General features: G+C 37.2%; 2 protein-coding genes across 5 annotated transcripts; both read left to right on the forward strand.

The window, feature by feature from the left end:
- The first annotated feature begins 387 nt into the window (after positions 1–387).
- LOC113357411 lies at positions 388–3,860 on the forward strand. 3 transcript variants are annotated; one of them, XM_026600786.1, is made up of 2 exons: positions 388–703; positions 926–3,860. In XM_026600786.1, the coding sequence occupies exon 2, from the start codon at positions 1,168–1,170 to the stop codon at positions 3,445–3,447; it is 2,280 nt and encodes a 759-aa protein (XP_026456571.1). In that variant the 5' UTR covers positions 388–703; positions 926–1,167; the 3' UTR covers positions 3,448–3,860. The 3 variants fall into 3 exon arrangements, with proteins under 3 accessions (XP_026456571.1, XP_026456572.1, XP_026456573.1); XM_026600787.1 differs by having other exon boundaries at positions 931–3,860; XM_026600788.1 differs by having other exon boundaries at positions 1,006–3,860.
- Positions 3,861–4,158: 298 nt separating this feature from the next.
- Positions 4,159–8,881, forward strand: LOC113357412. Of its 2 annotated transcripts, XM_026600790.1 has the most exons (9): positions 4,159–4,396; positions 4,674–4,964; positions 5,434–6,719; positions 6,807–7,595; positions 7,696–7,965; positions 8,082–8,162; positions 8,265–8,376; positions 8,493–8,559; positions 8,637–8,881. In XM_026600790.1, the coding sequence occupies exons 1-9, from the start codon at positions 4,321–4,323 to the stop codon at positions 8,659–8,661; spliced, it is 2,997 nt and encodes a 998-aa protein (XP_026456575.1). In that variant the 5' UTR covers positions 4,159–4,320; the 3' UTR covers positions 8,662–8,881. The 2 variants fall into 2 exon arrangements, with proteins under 2 accessions (XP_026456575.1, XP_026456574.1); XM_026600789.1 differs by having other exon boundaries at positions 5,434–7,595.
- Positions 8,882–17,282: the final 8,401 nt, after the last annotated feature.

Consider the following 17,282-nt stretch of genomic DNA (forward strand, 5'->3'; position numbering starts at 1 on the left):
TATCTGATGTCAGATCACTTAATAATGCAGAAGCACCATCATAAAGCGTCGTTAAAGCTATTATATAATAAATCTTTATAACATAAATGAGCTACCAGACTGATCAAAAAAATAAGAATAACAAGATTACTAATATAATAGCTTTAATTACGCCTTATGATGGTACTTCTGCATTATTATCAAGTATGTTTTGGACAAATAGAACCAATATTGATCGCTAAAATATCAACTTGGGCATATTATTTTTCTATGTGGAAGCATAAATGAGCTATGACTGATCGGAAAAATAAGAATAACAAGATTAATAAGTGGGGTCATCAAATTCTGTCAAGTTAATAAAAATTGACTCTCACAAGTCGAGACCAGCCTGGTCATATGGCTGTTCAGCAGGGACACCGGAATACCTATCAGGGAAGTGTTTTTTCTTTTTGGGTCCGGAATTGTTGTTTGAAGAATGAGATTGAAATAGATATGGTCGTCGTAACTTCTCGCGGAGGATAATAACCTTTGGTAACAACGTAATTCACTTAAGCGGGAAATTGGTTCAGTTTCCAACCGCTGAATAATAAACTTTAGAATTAGAAAAAAGTAAAATTACCCTATCTAGGGTTTTAGAAAAAGAGTGTGTGTGTGAGAGACAGTAAAGTAAACCCCTTCGAAAATTCTGCATTTAGATCTATCTTTCTTCTTCGGCAAGAAACAAGTAAGTAACTAAATCCATCTCTTTTATTCCAGAATCCTTCATTTTATTCTCCAAAATATCTCTGTTATGGTTTCTCCGCACTCAATTTAGGGTTTTCATTTTGGTAGTCTGGGATTTGATTTTGTTCTTGTTTCGGGTTTGTTTGAGTTTGTTTTTCTACCGTTTTAGGTCATTCTGGGGTTTGGGTTTTACTAAAGCCATGTTTTTTCTTTTTTTATGTAGCACAGGACATAACAATCTATCCATTTCTAGGGCAAAAATTGGATTTTTGAAAAATCTGGTATTTGATTATTCATTTACAGCCATGAGTAACCCACTAGGATTGCGAGAATATCTTGTCAATAGTGAAGCTATTTATAAAGTAAAGAGGGAAAAGGGGCAGAATTGAGTAGGATTCCGGGGAGAAATTAAGGGTGCGTTCGGATTTTGCGAGTTTTGGGACAGGGACAGTGCTGTTGGAGGATATGGAGGCTAACCAGCAAAAGCAACAACAACAGCCGGAACCAGTGCTTCCTAATGGTCAGAACAAGTTCTGGACTTGTTGTCCTATTTGTAATATAAAGTACCAATTTAATAGAGAGGTGATGCTAAGAGTCCTTCGATGTCAAGGTTGTTTGAAACCTTTTATTGCTTATGATATGAATGCTCAAGCAGTGCCACCACCGGGAGGTAATAGTGGGTCTTTATCTGCAAAGAAAGATGTAGTGAGACAGGATGATTCACTGATGTGCAGAGAAACTATGCAGAGTAGTGGTGACAATGCAGCAATGTTGTCACAGCCATCCATCAAAGCTAGTGGGGATGCAGGAATGTTCTCACAGGCATCCATCAAAGCTAGTGGGGATGCAGCAATATTATCACAGGCATCCACTAAAAATTTTGTCACCGCAGCAGTGTTATCACAGACATCCACTAAAGCAAGGGGCGATGCAGCATCATCATCACAGTCATCTATTAAAGCTTGTGGCAATGCGGCATCGATATCACAGCCATCCACTAAAGCTTGTGGGAGTGTAGCAATGTTAACACAGCCATTCGAAGAGGGTCCCAAGAGGTTTTTTGACTTCGACGTGTATAGGAGTGAAGCATGCTTTGCACCTGATCAGATGTGGGCCATGTATGACGATATAAATGGCATTCCCAGATGCTACATCCGCATCAAGAAAGTTTTTTCACCTGGTTTCAAGGTGCTCGTCGTCTGTTTAGAGTTTACATCTGAGGACCAGTTTGAGATTCATTGGAGCAAGAGTGGGTTGCCCGTTGCTTGCGGGACGTTCAAATACAAGAAGATTGATACGGTTGAAGATATACGTGCATTCTCCCATAGGATTATCTGTGAAAATGGTGCGGTAGGAGGTACCTATAAGGTTTATCCCAGAAGAGGTGAAACTTGGGCCATCTTCAAGAACTGGAACATTAATTGGACTTCCGATTCAGACAGCAATAGAGACTACGAGTATGAATTAGTGGAAATACTTTCAGATTATACCAAGGAATCAGGCCTTTGGGTCGCCTATTTAGATAAGATTAAAGGTTTTGTAAGCCTGTTTAAACACAATGTCATGAATTGCTTTCACATACTGTCGAATGAACTTCTACGATTCTCGCACAGGGTTCCTTCCTTCAAAACGGCTGGTTTCGAATGCAAGGAAATCCCTGAAGGTTATTTTGAACTTGATCCTGCTACCCTGTATCGTAAGCATGTTCGAATTTCTGATCCTGCTGACATGAGAGGAAATGTTAAAATTATCGATTCTATGATTAATTGTTCAATTAAATCTGGAGCAATTAAGAAGCCCCGTTCAAAGAAGAGAAAAGAGACTGAAGGAAGGGACCTCACGGATGCTGGATACTTGAAAGGTGGAAACGGGTTGGTGAATGTGTGCAGTGAGAAGCCAAGCGAAGAATGTACTGCTTTATCATTGGGCAAGACCTCTGGAGTTGCAGATGGGTCGAAAAGTTGCGAAGCTTCAAATTTTCTGGGTGATGCTATGGACATGAGTCCAGATGGTGTGGATGTTGCCAAGCAAACCTCTCCACAGTCTTCGATGGACCTTTGTGCAGTTCCAGAGGCAGAATTTTATAGTTTTGAAGATGACAAATCGCAGGACAACTTTCAGGCTGGTCAGACATGGGCTTTGTACAGTGAGTTAGATGACTTGCCCAAGCGCTATGCTCAGATAGATTGTATTGAATTGTGCCCAGATTTTAGAATGGAGGTAAAATGGCTGGAAGCATTCACCCCACCGAAGGGCGTGATTCAGTTGCCTGATAAGAAAATGCCCATGAGCTGTGGAACTTTCGAAGCTAATGAAACAGGGGTGTTTAGTGATACCGCTGCTTTCTCTCATTTGTTAACAGGAGTATCTGCTAACAAGGAAGATATGTACGAAATCTATCCAAAGAAAGGAGAGGTATGGGCTTTATACAGAAACTTCAAGTTCGACTGGAAGTGCTCCGACTTGAGGAAATGTAAGTATGATGTGGTTGAAGTTCGAGAGGTATACGATGATCGTTGGGTTATAGTGTTGGTTTTGGAACAGGTTACTGGTTTCAAGACATTATTCCAGGCTAAAACTGAAGCTGGGCGTGACTTCATCATGGCTATACCATGGATTGAGTTGTTTATATTCTCTCATCAAATTCCTGCCTTCCGTCTGACAGAAGCAAGATATGGAAGTTTGCGGTGCTGTTTGGAGCTTGATCCCAAATCGATACCAGCTTGTTTAATTTCTTCGAAGTAAATGGTTGTACGAGGGTCTTTTATTCCATCCAACTCCATATGCGCAGAACCCTTTGCGAACATTAACCAACCTTACCTAGTGCCTAATGATAGTGGAGGATACTCGCATGTCTTTGTAGAGGAGCTTCTTGGAGTTGTATTCCAGACTTGTAGGTGTCAGGTCAGTTCTCTTTTGTAGTTCTGCTGCCGCTTACAAGCTTGTATGTATGCATGTATGGTGGCGCATTTTGTTGCTAGCAGTAAATGTGAAAGGTGTTACATTTGTATGTAAACTTACACCACTTATTTGTAAGGGTGAAAGGACATGGAACTTCTATTTGGGCATGTGTGCTGCTGTTCTTTGTTTGTACTTAATTGTAAATTTTGTTATAAAATCTGCAGGGTAACTACAACAATCTGAAATGTCTTTTTTTCTTTTCTGTCTTCAGTCAGGATCATGTATATGTTTATGTTTGGATAGATCAAATGTTGTAAGCTGAAATGCTCTGGGAATTTTACGGTTGTGATGGACAGATTGGATGAATGACGCAAACAGTCCAGTTTAATCCTGTACTCGGGAGCTTTTTCTCGGTTGTACCAGCACCAAAGTTTAAAAAAAACGTTATATATAGGGGCCGTGATAACGTTAAAACGGCGAAAAAGAAAAGGAAATTAATCTCTGAATCGTACTTGATACTCTTTCCAGTTTCCACGTCATACTCAAGGCAAAAACTGTTCGAATTTTGCTCTTTCTTATTCTTCTTCATCTTCTTCTCTCACTCCTCAGTTCTTCTCACTCAAAATCTTCATTATTTTTTTCCCTCCAAAAAAACAAACAAACAAACAAACTAGTCGTAGGGTTTCGTATGATTGTATATCCATTATCACTAACAATATGATGGAAAGTGATAATTGCAGAAGCGATACCCTAGCTCAGTTCCCCTCACCTTCATCATCGCAATCGGTTCTAGGTATTTTATTTTATTTTATTTTATTTCAGGATTTTTTTTCTTTCCTTTTTATAGATTAAAAGGGGATATTCGTGATGCCCTAATTATGACACAATGTGGATCACCTTCACACACACACAAAAAAAAAGAACAACCTTTACAGTTATTTGTGAATTTTTATTGTTTTCTCAGGTCAGGTGAATCATTACCACAAGTTAGATAGTAATGATTTAATAATTTATGTTTGTGTTTCTTCAGATGGTATTAGCTGATTTTGGTTTTGAATTTTGTGAATTAGGTGGAGATTTGTCCAAGGATGATGAGAATGCAAAAGAATTTGGTTTACCCAATGATACTGTGAGATATGAGGATGAAGAATTTGAATCTCAATTTGAAACTCAAGAATTAGAAGATGCAGATTGTCATGGGTTTGCTGACAGTGATGGAGAAGGAACAGATACGACTCTAGTATTGGAGGATAATGGTGACAATGATGATGGATGTCGTAGCGATGATACTCCAACGAGTTTTAGGAAGAGGAAGGACCTTGTTTTGGATTCTGACGCTTCGGCTGACAAGTGTGCTTCAGGTTTGTATGAATTCAATTTGTGCTATGAACTATCTATCATTCTGCCAAAACACATAGTTGGATTTACACTTAAAGATCGTTTGTTATGCGCTGTTCGTGGTGTTCACTAGAATTCTTTACCGGGCAAATGTAACACTGCGACTATATGGTAGTGCATCAATTGTGTCTTTAGAGTCTAGCCCTTGTGGGTGCGGTTTCATGTTACGGAACTGTAAGATGTGAACTTTTGTTGTTACTAGGGGTAGAGGTGGCGATGGATTAATAACTTGTTCGTTTTACTGGGTGGTGTAAATTTCTAGAGCTGTTTAATGTCGTCACTGATACCTAAAAGTTACTGGTGGCAAGGAAAGTCCTTTTAGGGGTAGATTGACACCCTTAGTGTGTGTTTTTTTGTTTTGTTTTTTCAGTTAGCTACTATAAATGAGTTTATATTAGTAAACTAAATTGCAGGTATTTGTCATTGGCTCAGGATCTGTGAAAAGGAGCCGTATGTCAGTATGTGTAGCATCATTAAAGGGTTTCTCTAATGAGGCTGCTCGCACTGTGTCAAAGAATCTTGGGGATGATGAAGAGATGGCTGATACAAGAAATCCAACTCCAGTCATAACTCAGTTTATAGATGATGCCAAAAGTGACCATGGTATGTGCAATCGGAACATAAAAGGAGGTAGAACAGTCGGTGCTAATACAGTAGTGAAAAAGCTTTCTTTTGAAGATACCTCAAATTTGAATAATTTCTCATTCAAAGATAATGAGAGTACTGATGGAGCACAAGATACAACTTTGTCGATTGATTTCAATCATCAACTCGCTGGGTTAAGCTATCTTGATTCAGAGGAACCTGGAGAATGGACTCAAAACAATGCATTAGATATTGTGGATAAGTTTTTGTCAGTCAACGACTTAAAGATGTCCCAAGAAGCTGTTCCAGAGAAAGCTAGTAATGAGAATAATTTTTCTGTGTCAAGGACAAAGGATACTCTAGAATTGGCTAAGAGAATAAATATCAGGAGCCCAACAAGAGATGTGAGTATTTTTGATTGGCGTGATATCCCAGAGGATGAGGAAGCTGGAATTTCCTCCTTTAAGAGTAAGAAAAAGGATAGAAGTTCCTCCTGTAAGAAGAAGAAAGAAGGTTTGAGCCTCGGTAAAAGAATGACGGGTGTAGCTCGTTCAGACTCCAGTTTATTGTTAGATGACCCGAAAGGAGTAAGCAAAGGTATTGAAACATCTGAATTGGAGATCAACAACAGTTTCGAGTTCGGCAAACAACTAGATGCAGTAATTCAAGAGAAGCTGCCAGAAGTAACTGGTATAAACAATGATGCAATGGATATGTATGATGTTGGTTTTGATACCCAAATGGCTGCTCAAGCTATGCAAGACTTGCTCTGTGGGCACCCTGCCGGCCATGATAGTGATAATTCTCACCAACTTACAGAAAAGACTATTGTTCGTTCTCCCAGGGGTGATCCACAGATAAAATCTTGTTTAAAGCATGACTTGGTTCATAAGAAGCATCGTTCTACTGATACAGATGCTGCAATTAGACAAGATAAGAAAATGAAGATAGCGGAAGCAAAATCATGTAAAGAAATCACATCTCGTACTATCTCCGTAAAATTAAGGGGGAAGCCACGGAAACCAGCTTCAGGAGAGAAGCGAAAAGCAACGAACAACTTGAAACGGGAGGGTGCATATTCGGGCACAAAATCTAAAAAATCTGCTGACAGTAGAAAGACTGTGGTAGAACAGGTAATGAGAAGCGTCATAGGGGCCAATAGTTTGGACAATTTGTTAGAATCAAATGAAAATATCTCGCTAAACCAAAGTCTGTTGCAGGAGGTCGGTACGTTCACACCCATTGCTTGTCGTACGAGGCGATCTAGAACAGCAAAACCATTGGAAGGACTGAACTTATCTACCAATTCTGAAAGAGTCAAATCCCAATTGCCAAATATAAAGGAGCAGAGTCAGCAAAACAACCGAGATCTTGGAGGGTTCCACGAAGTAAGCGACTGCCGTCGGAGCAGGGGATCATGTTCAAATGTAGCTGTTCACTTGAACAGAGATTGTAACTTAGATGATCAGCCCAACGTGACAACGGAAGAAATCAACTTTGGATTTATTCCAAGGAGGAAAAGATCAAAATGCAGGGTCAGAGGTTCTTTTAACAGTGAAATGAAAAATGATACTGGGTCAATGGGAAAGAAGTTTGGAGAAACCATGGCGGGCAAAAATTTATGTGAATCAGGTCTAGCTGGTGGTACTGTAAACTGTTCTATAACTGTTGTCAATGGGAATTTGGTTCCTAAAGTTTTGGGCAAAGCCAAGTCATCAGGAGACTGTGGGAAAGTAACTGAAGTATTTATATCATCTAATGAAAATGCAGAACAGTGTAATACACTTGATGTAGCATCACCGGTCTTTACGCAGTACTATTGTCGGAAAAAATCTAGGAAGAAAAGCCTGCGAAGACCATTACTCGCAGAAGAACTTACTAGGTTAGATTCTATTGAAGCATCACCTAACCCTGTAGTGAAGGATCTGAGGAAAAGGAGAGATACGGCCAGCGTTCGTGTCTTGTTTAGCAATCACTTGGACGAGGATATAATAAAACATCAACAGAAGGTATTCCATTTTGCTTTATTATTTCTTCTTTCATAGTTTTGTAATTCGTTACTTATTGATTCCCAGTGCTCACACATGGGTTGGTGTTTGTTTCTTGTAGATTTCCAGACGGTTAGGCATTTATGTTGCATCATCTTCTTCAGAAGCCACACACTTTGTTGCTGATCAATTTGCACGTACAAGGAATATGTTAGAAGCAATTGCTCATGGTAAACATGTGGTTACACATCTTTGGCTTGAAAGCTGCGAACAAGCTGGTTGTTTAATCGATGAGAAAAATTACATACTAAGGGATCCCAAAAAAGAAAAAGAGATTGGATTCAGCATGCCAGTTACATTGGCACGTGCCCGCAAAAGTCCACTTTTACAGGTACATTCGAAATCCTAGGTTTAGTGCTATATAAGTTACTTTCGAAGTTCTTTGGTACCAATGATCTTTGACACAATAGGTTGCCGGTTGCTTGACCTGAAAGATTAAATTTGCAGGATAAACAAGTTTTCATCACACCAAATGTAAAACCTAGTAAACAACTGGTCTCCGACTTGGCCAAGGCAGTGCATGGTCAGGTATGCAAACCGTTTTAGAACTGCTTAAATGTATGTAATTACTTACTGCTCTTTTGACTGAAAACAAGAGAAAAATAAACTTCTACTGAAAATATCTTCCAGATTGTGGAGGAAATGGGGAAATTTGCGAAGAACAATAACAAAATTCCAGATGATCTTTTGGTATTTTCTTGTGAAGAAGATCACAGAATATGCATGCCTCTGGTTAAGAAAGGTAAAAATAAAAATGGTTTTCATATTTACTTTACTTTTCCTATATGAAAAATCTATTTGCTTTGCATATCAAGCAAGACATGTTTACAGATTTCTCTACTGACTTCAAAAATGCAGGAGCTGCAATTTATAGCTCAGAGATTCTACTGACGGGGATTATTGTTCAGAAACTGGAGTATGGGAGGTCAGTATTCCTGATGTAAAATATGAACACTTTGTTGTTGTTTGGTCTCTAACTTCCTTTGATTCACTTGATGACAGACATCGACTCTTCAGGGATCAATAGTAGGAGGATTTACCCACCACCACCCAACCAGAAGAATGATACAAGTTAAAACACTCGGTTCCTTGTTGTATCTTGTTCTCGGATGTAAATTATCTTCATTTTCTATGTTTTTCTTCATTCTCTCCCCATTTTTTTGTTGTTGTATATTGTGGGAGTTCTCTTCAAACGTGGTTCTGTTGTATATCCTTGGTGCATTTAAAGTTCATCAATTTTGTCTTTAGCTCCTTGCTGCATTTAAAGTTCATCTTGTATTTCAGCCAACCTTTCAAGGTTTTCTACGAGCTCAAATTGCACAAGGTTTACATGACTTTTACATGACTTAACGAAAAATATCCGAGGACAAATAAGGCAAATAAGGACACAGAAACTTTAATACATGCTGCCGTTTAGAATGGGATCCACGGTAACATCATTACTTACGCATAGATGTTATAACTATTTCTGTCGTGTAATTATTACACCACGTTCTTGAAAGAAGATTGGAGGACGTTATAATTGGGCCGGCCGAGCCGAGAGAGGACCCTATATATGGTGAGCATAAAAAGATTGGATTTGACGTCTGTCTATTAATGAAAATTTGAAAATGCCCTCCGTTTTTTTTCTTTTTAGTTTAGACATTTTCATAAATAAGTGAAACAGGAAGGGTATGTGGAAAATAAAAAAAAAACAAAAAATGGGGTCATAAATTAAAATGTTGAAGTCATTTTTGTCAAAATCGATCTAGAGGTTCTGGTATCGAATCCCGGCCACCTCCAAAAATCTCAATCTGTTTTCTTTTCTTTTCTTCCTTTTCTTTCTTTCTTCTTCTTCTTCCTCTTCTCGATTTCTTCTCAGAAAAATCAAATCGACGGGATTTCACTCGGGTAATCATTTCTTTTCAAACTTTGATGAAACTAAAGGATGTCGTTGATGCTACTGGGGTGGAACAAATCGACAGCGGCAGATGGAGAAATGGAGGCGCTGTAATGGTGAGATCGAGAAGAGGTTGAGTGGGTTTCGATGGACTTATCAAACAGTTCTAGTGAATATCTTCCACATTCAATCTATGGAGATTAGGGTTCTATTTATATGAAAAGATAATGAGAGTTGTTACAAAGATTGTTACAAAATTTTCAACTTTTTCAATGAACTGACTAACAACTTCTCCTAACATAATGATTGCTTAGGATAATGACTAGTGCTATTTACTAAGTCACTTGACTGACTGAGAGTCTTTAGAACAGACGAGTCCGTTATCCTTGACACCCCCCTCAAGTTGTACCTGAGTTGTCGAATGTGCAACTTGTTTCCAATAATCTGAAAACGCAGTGAAGATAGCCCTTTGGTAAATATATCCGCTAACTAGTCCTTTGAGCTGATATACCTGATATGGAGATGTTTACTTGCTACTCTCACCCTGACAAAGTGGTAGTCTATCTCGATGTATTTTGTCCTTGCATGGAACACCAGATTTGTTGTAAGATATGTTGCACCTAAGTTGTCACATCGTAAGGTGGGCGTAGAAGTAGTAATCCCTAATTCAGTTAGGAGTGACTGGATCCATATAACTTCTGAAGTGGCAACCGCATCACCCATATGTTCAACTTTCGTACTTGACTTCGAAACCGTCTTTTGTTTTCTTGTGCTCCAGGATATTAAGTTGCCTCCAAAATATATGCAGTACCCACTAGTTGATCTGCGATCATCCAAACTGCCAGCCCAGTCTGCATCTAAGTAGGCATTAAGTGAAAAATCTTGAGATGACCGCAGATGAAGGCCATAGTCCACTATGTGCTTGAGATATCGGATAATCCTTTTGACAAGCTCCCACTGTTCAACATAAGGATCATGCATGTACTGACAAACCTTGTTTACAACCACTGAGATATCAGGTCTTGTCAGATGCACATACTGCAACACACCCATTATACTTCGATATAATGTTGCATCCTTAAATCGTTCTGTCCCCTGTTTCTGAATTTTGGTATTAGGATCTAACAGGGTGCAAACAGGTTTTACACCATCCAGTTTAGTACGCTGCAAAAGATCATCCACATATTTTCTTTGAGTGAGTACCAAGTTTTACCCTTGTCTGATGACTTCTACTCCTAAAAAGAGGGATAAGTCACCCATATCCTTCACAACAAAAACAACACTAAGGTCAATAATTAGTTGTTGTATTTGAGCTGAATGCGACCCTGTGACAATAATGTCATCAACATACACCAAAACATAAGTGATAGAGTTGGATGTTTGAAGTACAAACAACAAGCTGTCTGCAATAGAACCCTTGAAACTAAGTTGTATTAGAGAACCACTAAGCTTTGAAAACTAGGCTCGCGGAGCCTGCTTGAGGCCATATATAGCTTTATGTAATTTACACACATGATTAGGATAGTTAGGATTAACATAACCTGCCGGCTGCTTCATATAAACATCCTCCTCTAGCTTACCATGAAGGAATGTGTTAGAGCATAGCTCGGTTGAACCCACCAAGCATTGGTATGTCAAGTTTGGTTGTCATATTTTAGTGAATCAAAACTCATTTAAAGAGTCGCTTGATTATATGCTAGAGTGGTAACTGATCACAAGTTTTACCATAAGAAGTGGTAACCGATCCTAGTACTTATTTATCCATTTTATGGTAACTAGTGTAACCGATCCTAGTACCCACTTGGAGGTAGAACAGAAACTTTATGTTGAGGTAGAACCATGAAACCCATTAATGGTGATTTGATTGGATAATCAATCACATAGTTCTTGGAAGTCAAATGAACCAATTTTAAACTTGTTTGGAAGTGTGGCAAATCGGTTCCAAGATTGTAAATATGAAAAAGGATTTACAAAGTAAAGATGTCGACATACTTTGAACATGTGCAGTAACTCTTATCTTTTATTGTTCAAAAATATTCCTTAATAGCTAAAGGAGAATCCCGGATCGAAATAAATTGAGAATCTTTTAATTAAGGTTTTTAGTTTTAAATGCTTTTAATTTCCAGCAATTAAAATGCATATCTTTAGAAAATAAAAATTAGTAATGTGCATTTACTAGTTGGAGATTTTCTACTGAGATTTCGGTCAATATTTGGACAGTGCATTTCTAGGAATTATGGAAATCGTATTTTGAAATATATTGCATATCTTGAGAATATTTTTGGTTTTGGAAATTCCTTAGTGTCCAAATTTCCTTGTCTATAAATACCGAAGTTTGCATTTCTAGCAAACTAATCCTCAGAGCCGGCAAAACTACCTAGTTGTGTTGTTACTGGTGGAGCCGTCTATTCAGAGAGGAAAGTACCCTAATTAGGCGAAATCTCTTACGACCGCTCGTTTTAAAGACGTCTTTGGGATTAGGAAGCTCTACGAGTACCGTTGGTGGGAAACTAGATAATTGCAGTTTATTATTAGTTTTCGATTGATTTGATTGACTAAAGGTTGTTGAACTTTGATTGCACCTAGTTTGTTTATGCTTGAGAATCTTCTCTTATGATATAAGATTCAATCAAACTAGATCGAAGTGTCAACGAGGATCTTTAGAACTGTTTGTAGATCTAAATGCGTCTTGTGATAGTCCATTGTTAACAGACTCCGTTCTGTGTGTGATTGATCACAAGAGATTCAAGTTATTTGTGTGCAGGTGTTTATTGACGATCAATAATCTTTGGTGTGCACAATACTTATTTCGGATGGAAAGGGATCCAACTATAATCGGTTTATGTTTGTGATAGATTGGATTGATTAGTTGAGTAGATCGACATCAATACGTTTCTTTGTGATTTGAAGTATTGACTGCAAAGTCTTGACAATTACTTTGTAGAGATTGATCTAAGGACCCGACAAAGGAGTTTATTGGGATAAACGGAACATCCTTTTTTCAAACTCATATCACGTTGTTTGAAAAGAGTTGTTACCGAACAGATTTGTTGTTCCTTTACTATTTAGAATACGAACCAAAGGAATTTTTCCAAGTGCGTGACTTATTACAAGTTGGAGGCACAGGGATACTGAGGGAACTAGGTGAACTATAGGTTTAGTTGCTTGGTCTCAACTATACGAAGTTGGTTTGATTTTATATAACTGCTTAATTCTGAAAGTATTCAATTCTGTACTCGGTCCCGGGGTTTTTCTGCATTTGCGATTTCCTCGTTAACAAAATTTTGCTGTGTCATTTACTTTTATTTTCCGCAATTATATTGTTGTTATTATAATTTAAAGTAAATTACACAAACGTTAATTCATATTTACTTGATAGCAATCCTATTGTGTTTGGTTAAGTACGAACCTATTATCAAGTAAACACACTTCGTTGTTGTATTGTATCGATCTTGTAACCATAGTCAATCACACAAGTTATCTTGTTGTATTGTCTCGATCTCGTATCCATAAACGATCGCACGAAGCGTGAGCCGATTAGTTGTATTGTCTCGACTCAGTCCATAGACAATCACTTTCGGCGAAAAGAACTTATAGGTGGAAAAGTTTTAGATTGAGGTATATTTGGGTACCCTCGTCTTTTCAGAATGCATTTTCAACTTATAGCTGTCGCAGTTGCCAATGATTCATCACAGCTATTAACAGAACTAGACGTATTGTGCAGGGTTGAAAGTCTCCCCGTAATCAATGCCTTCTTGTTGGTTAAAACCCTTATCTACCAAGCGAGCTTTATATCGTTCTATACTTGTATATGGATTTTGTTTCACAAGAAAAACCTACTCAGAGCCAACAACATTCATGCCCTTCTCATACTTCACTCAAGAATATGTTCCATTGCGAATAAAACCATTATCTGCACATCCATTGCCTTAATTTCTCCATTTAGGATTTTTACACGCATTGGAATAACATGTTGGTTCCATAAACTCTGAATCTGGTAGGGGATGTTTTACTGTCGTTAAACACAATTTCTGAATAGGCTTTGTAATACCAGACTTAGATCGTGTGACCATAGGATGAGGTTGGTGATTGCTATTATCCGTCTTCTCATGCTGTTGAACTGGTTCTTCACGTGTTGAATTGGAAGACGAGGTTGTTGGATTGATGATTGTTTGCTGCTAATAGAAGAATCAATGATGAATAATGGAGGTGATAGACGCATTTATATGTCTAATTTGTCTCAATTTTATATATTGTTGGTGCTCAAATTTGTATTTATTTTGGTATTTTGTGTATTTGTAGGTGCTTTTGGGAAATAAAGCTCAACGGACCAAAATGTGGAATTCCGCTCGTAAAATGGAGGAAATGAAGTGATTTATAATTTAATGGGCTAGGCCCAAATGAAAAAAGATGGAGAATTATTTCATTTGTCCAGTTATTTGGATATGGGAGTGTGGAAAGTTTGGAGCCCATTATGTCGACATCATTCACAAGATATTTAAAAGATATATGGAAATATTTATTTTAATGAAGAAAATAAAAGTGTTAAGTAAGAAATCTACATGGAGTAATTGATGGAAATTAAATATATAAAGAGTATGGAAAGAATATTATTCTATATGGTTGGAGTTAATAAAGAATAAATAATTCCCAAATAAGGAAAATTGTAAATGCATGAGAATTGTATTATTTGACGCGTGGCACACTCTTATTGGAGGATTTTTCATTGTCTTGCCATGTGGCGTATTCTCATTCGGTGATGATGTGGTAGTGGTGAATAGAAAAGGAAAGTGGATTCCTTTGAAAGCTATAAATATGGTGTGGATACAAGAAAAGTGGAGGTCCGGAGAGTAGAGTTTTTATTTCATTATTTTAATTTCTGTTTTGTAATAATGGAGTAATTTCTCCGCTAAGGTGGAGGAAGAAACTACTTCTAGCATGTAAGTTTTGATATTTAATTTTCTTTTAATTATTACTCTCCAATTAGTTTTAATTGTCTAGAAATTTTCTCTTCTTTATATGCTTCATAATAACTGTTTTGGTAGTTTACCTACCGATCTTTATAAGTGAAGGAAAACTAGGCCTTAGATTATCGACTTGAGTTGAATTGATATTTTATTAATGATAAATTTCCAAGGCATGAGATTGGGTTCAAAATTTCCTTGTGTAGTTTTGAGAGTAAATTAGAGAAATTAATTGTTACAACCGTTAGAAATAGTGGAATCCGAAACCCTAGTCTCTCTCTTTGGCCAACAAAATTAGTTTTTCTTTAAAAATATTTTTTTATTAATCTTAAAACCAATCTTCATAAAAGTCCGAGCAACCAATCTTTATTCATCAGTTTTTCCTTAATTTTTTTTATTTATTTAAAAAAAACACGTGCACACACCAATTGCATCGTCAGACACCGAATTTTAGGAAAACTCGTGGTTTAGTACGGTGAACCCTCTGGGCGTTGTCATCCGAAACACCACAAACCTCATCCTTGTACATCTGACCAGTCTTTGACTGTAGGTATATTTTTTTGTAGGTAACCTGAGCCTACCAATTTTAGTCGACCCTGCATTTGCATGTGCACAGAAAATGTCGAGTTGGTATTATAAAGACCAATATATTGATTATCGGACTGAGTATCTAAATGGACAATATCCGTACTATGCCTGTAGTGTGGATAGTACTTGGGACCACTATCAACCTTCTGAAGGTTATGGTTCATACCACGGTGATCCCAATTACTATTCGTACGTCCACCAATCATACGAACGGGTAAGTGAGCAATATTATAATGACCAAAATGAAAGTTCTCCGTCTTTGGAAGATTTAATGAAACTGTTGCAACAAAATAATTCTTATGATCCTAGTCTCTCTTTAGAAAATTCACTCAAGCAGTTGACTGAAAATTTAAATAAGAATGACATACTAAGGGAACAATTTTATGAAGAGTCACTCAGGCATGACTTAGATACGAAGGAAAGAATTGCAGCTTTAAGTATTGCTCTAAATGAACTTAATTGTAAATTAGATAAGGTTCAACCATCTTCATATTGTGATGATGATGAGAATACTACTGATGAAGATTATGAAAAATGTAGTCATGATGACGAGGAAATTGTTACACCAATTGAGCCTTACGATGATCATTGTATTTCTAGTTCAAATTCTGATAATATTGTTGATTATTCACCTATTCAAAAGGAAGTGGATTTGACTAGAGATACCATAGTTTTAGATGGTGTAGTATATCATTGTGATTATGAAGCCGATGTTGGTTTAGAGGAAAGAGTTTATCCCGAGAGTAGTTTTTTTAGAGTCTAGCGATTCATAAACAACATTCTCTTCTAAGGATTATAGAAATGTAGAACCACATGATTACAACCTAGAAGAAATAAATGCCATTTTACACTGATAATTTATAAATTAAGGAAATTGTGACTAATTTATCCAAGAATAGTGACAACTCTAGGTTTGGGGGTAAATATCAGTATCCCCGTGGTATACCCTTGACTCTTGTAAAGGCCTCTAACTTGGGAATTGGCATATGTTCCTCTACCATATTAAAAAACTATCTTCATGCACGTTTTCCTGAACCTAATTATGTCCAAAAAGAAGCTCAGTTGATAGAAACCCATCCTCTGGTTGATGTGGTTAATCCGGTCCATGATACCATAATTAACTTTGTTGTCCCACCAAAATTTTATTTACCAAATTTGGGAGTATCTCAATTTGAAATGTGTCATTATATAGTTTTTTGAACTAAATCTAATTATTTTAAGAAATTAGAATCGTCGACACATTTTCTTAAAAATGGCCACCACTTTCATTGTGGTCAATTATGTGAGTCAAATCTAATTGACTTAGAGGATCCCCAATTATTCAGGTTATTATTATGTGCTTCTAAGTTCTTATTTGAGTTTTTCCAGGGTATGCAACCTGATCCTCTGGATCCTACCAATGAGGAAACCTGTCCCATGAAAATATTTTATTCAGACCCTTTCATAGAACCTGAGCCCGAACCGCAACTAGATGTAGTTGTCTTAAAAAGGAAACTAGATAAGGATGTTCTTTATTTGTTCATTTTCATGGCATTTCTTTTTGTGGTAGATTTATTTGGTTTTGATGACCCACATATGTTGCGACTACTACTTTATGATTTTATGTGGTGACTAATAATTTTGCCAAAGTCTGGCTGAAGACGACAAACTTAAAGTTGTTGGGAGATAACCCATACATGGTGATATTGAGGTCCCTCTGGAGGACCCTGCTGTTGTTGTACATTAGTTTTGCTTTTGCTTTGATTTTTGTCTTATTCCCCATTGAAGGATTGCTACGCTTCATCCAGGTACTATCTTTCCGACTTCTCTCTTTACTATTTCCTCTTGTTACTTATATTTTTTGGTACTGCACTTTCATTTTGAAACATTGAGGACAATGTTAGACTTAAGTTTGGGGGTGAGGAAAAAACTTTGAGTTAGTTTTTAATAATAAATATATATATAAAAAAAAAAACTCCAGAGCCTAGAAATTTATGCCTATTAAGGATGGTACTAACCAATCTAAGTGGATGGAAGCATATTAGTTGTAGGAGTTGAGGAACCAATCTGAGTAGATGGAAACATATAAAGAGTCTATTCATAAAAGCACAGAGCTCAGGTGTTAGAAATAACATGGTAGTTTCGCCATATCTCGTTGAGTCCTTTTCACTTCTGTTTTTATTTTGTTTTCTTTTTAAAAATATGTTTCCCTAAGTGATTAGGTGGGGCTCACAAATC

This window comes from Papaver somniferum, chromosome 3 (assembly GCF_003573695.1).
Source record: "Papaver somniferum cultivar HN1 chromosome 3, ASM357369v1, whole genome shotgun sequence".
In the NCBI taxonomy this organism is placed as follows: domain Eukaryota; kingdom Viridiplantae; phylum Streptophyta; class Magnoliopsida; order Ranunculales; family Papaveraceae; genus Papaver; species Papaver somniferum.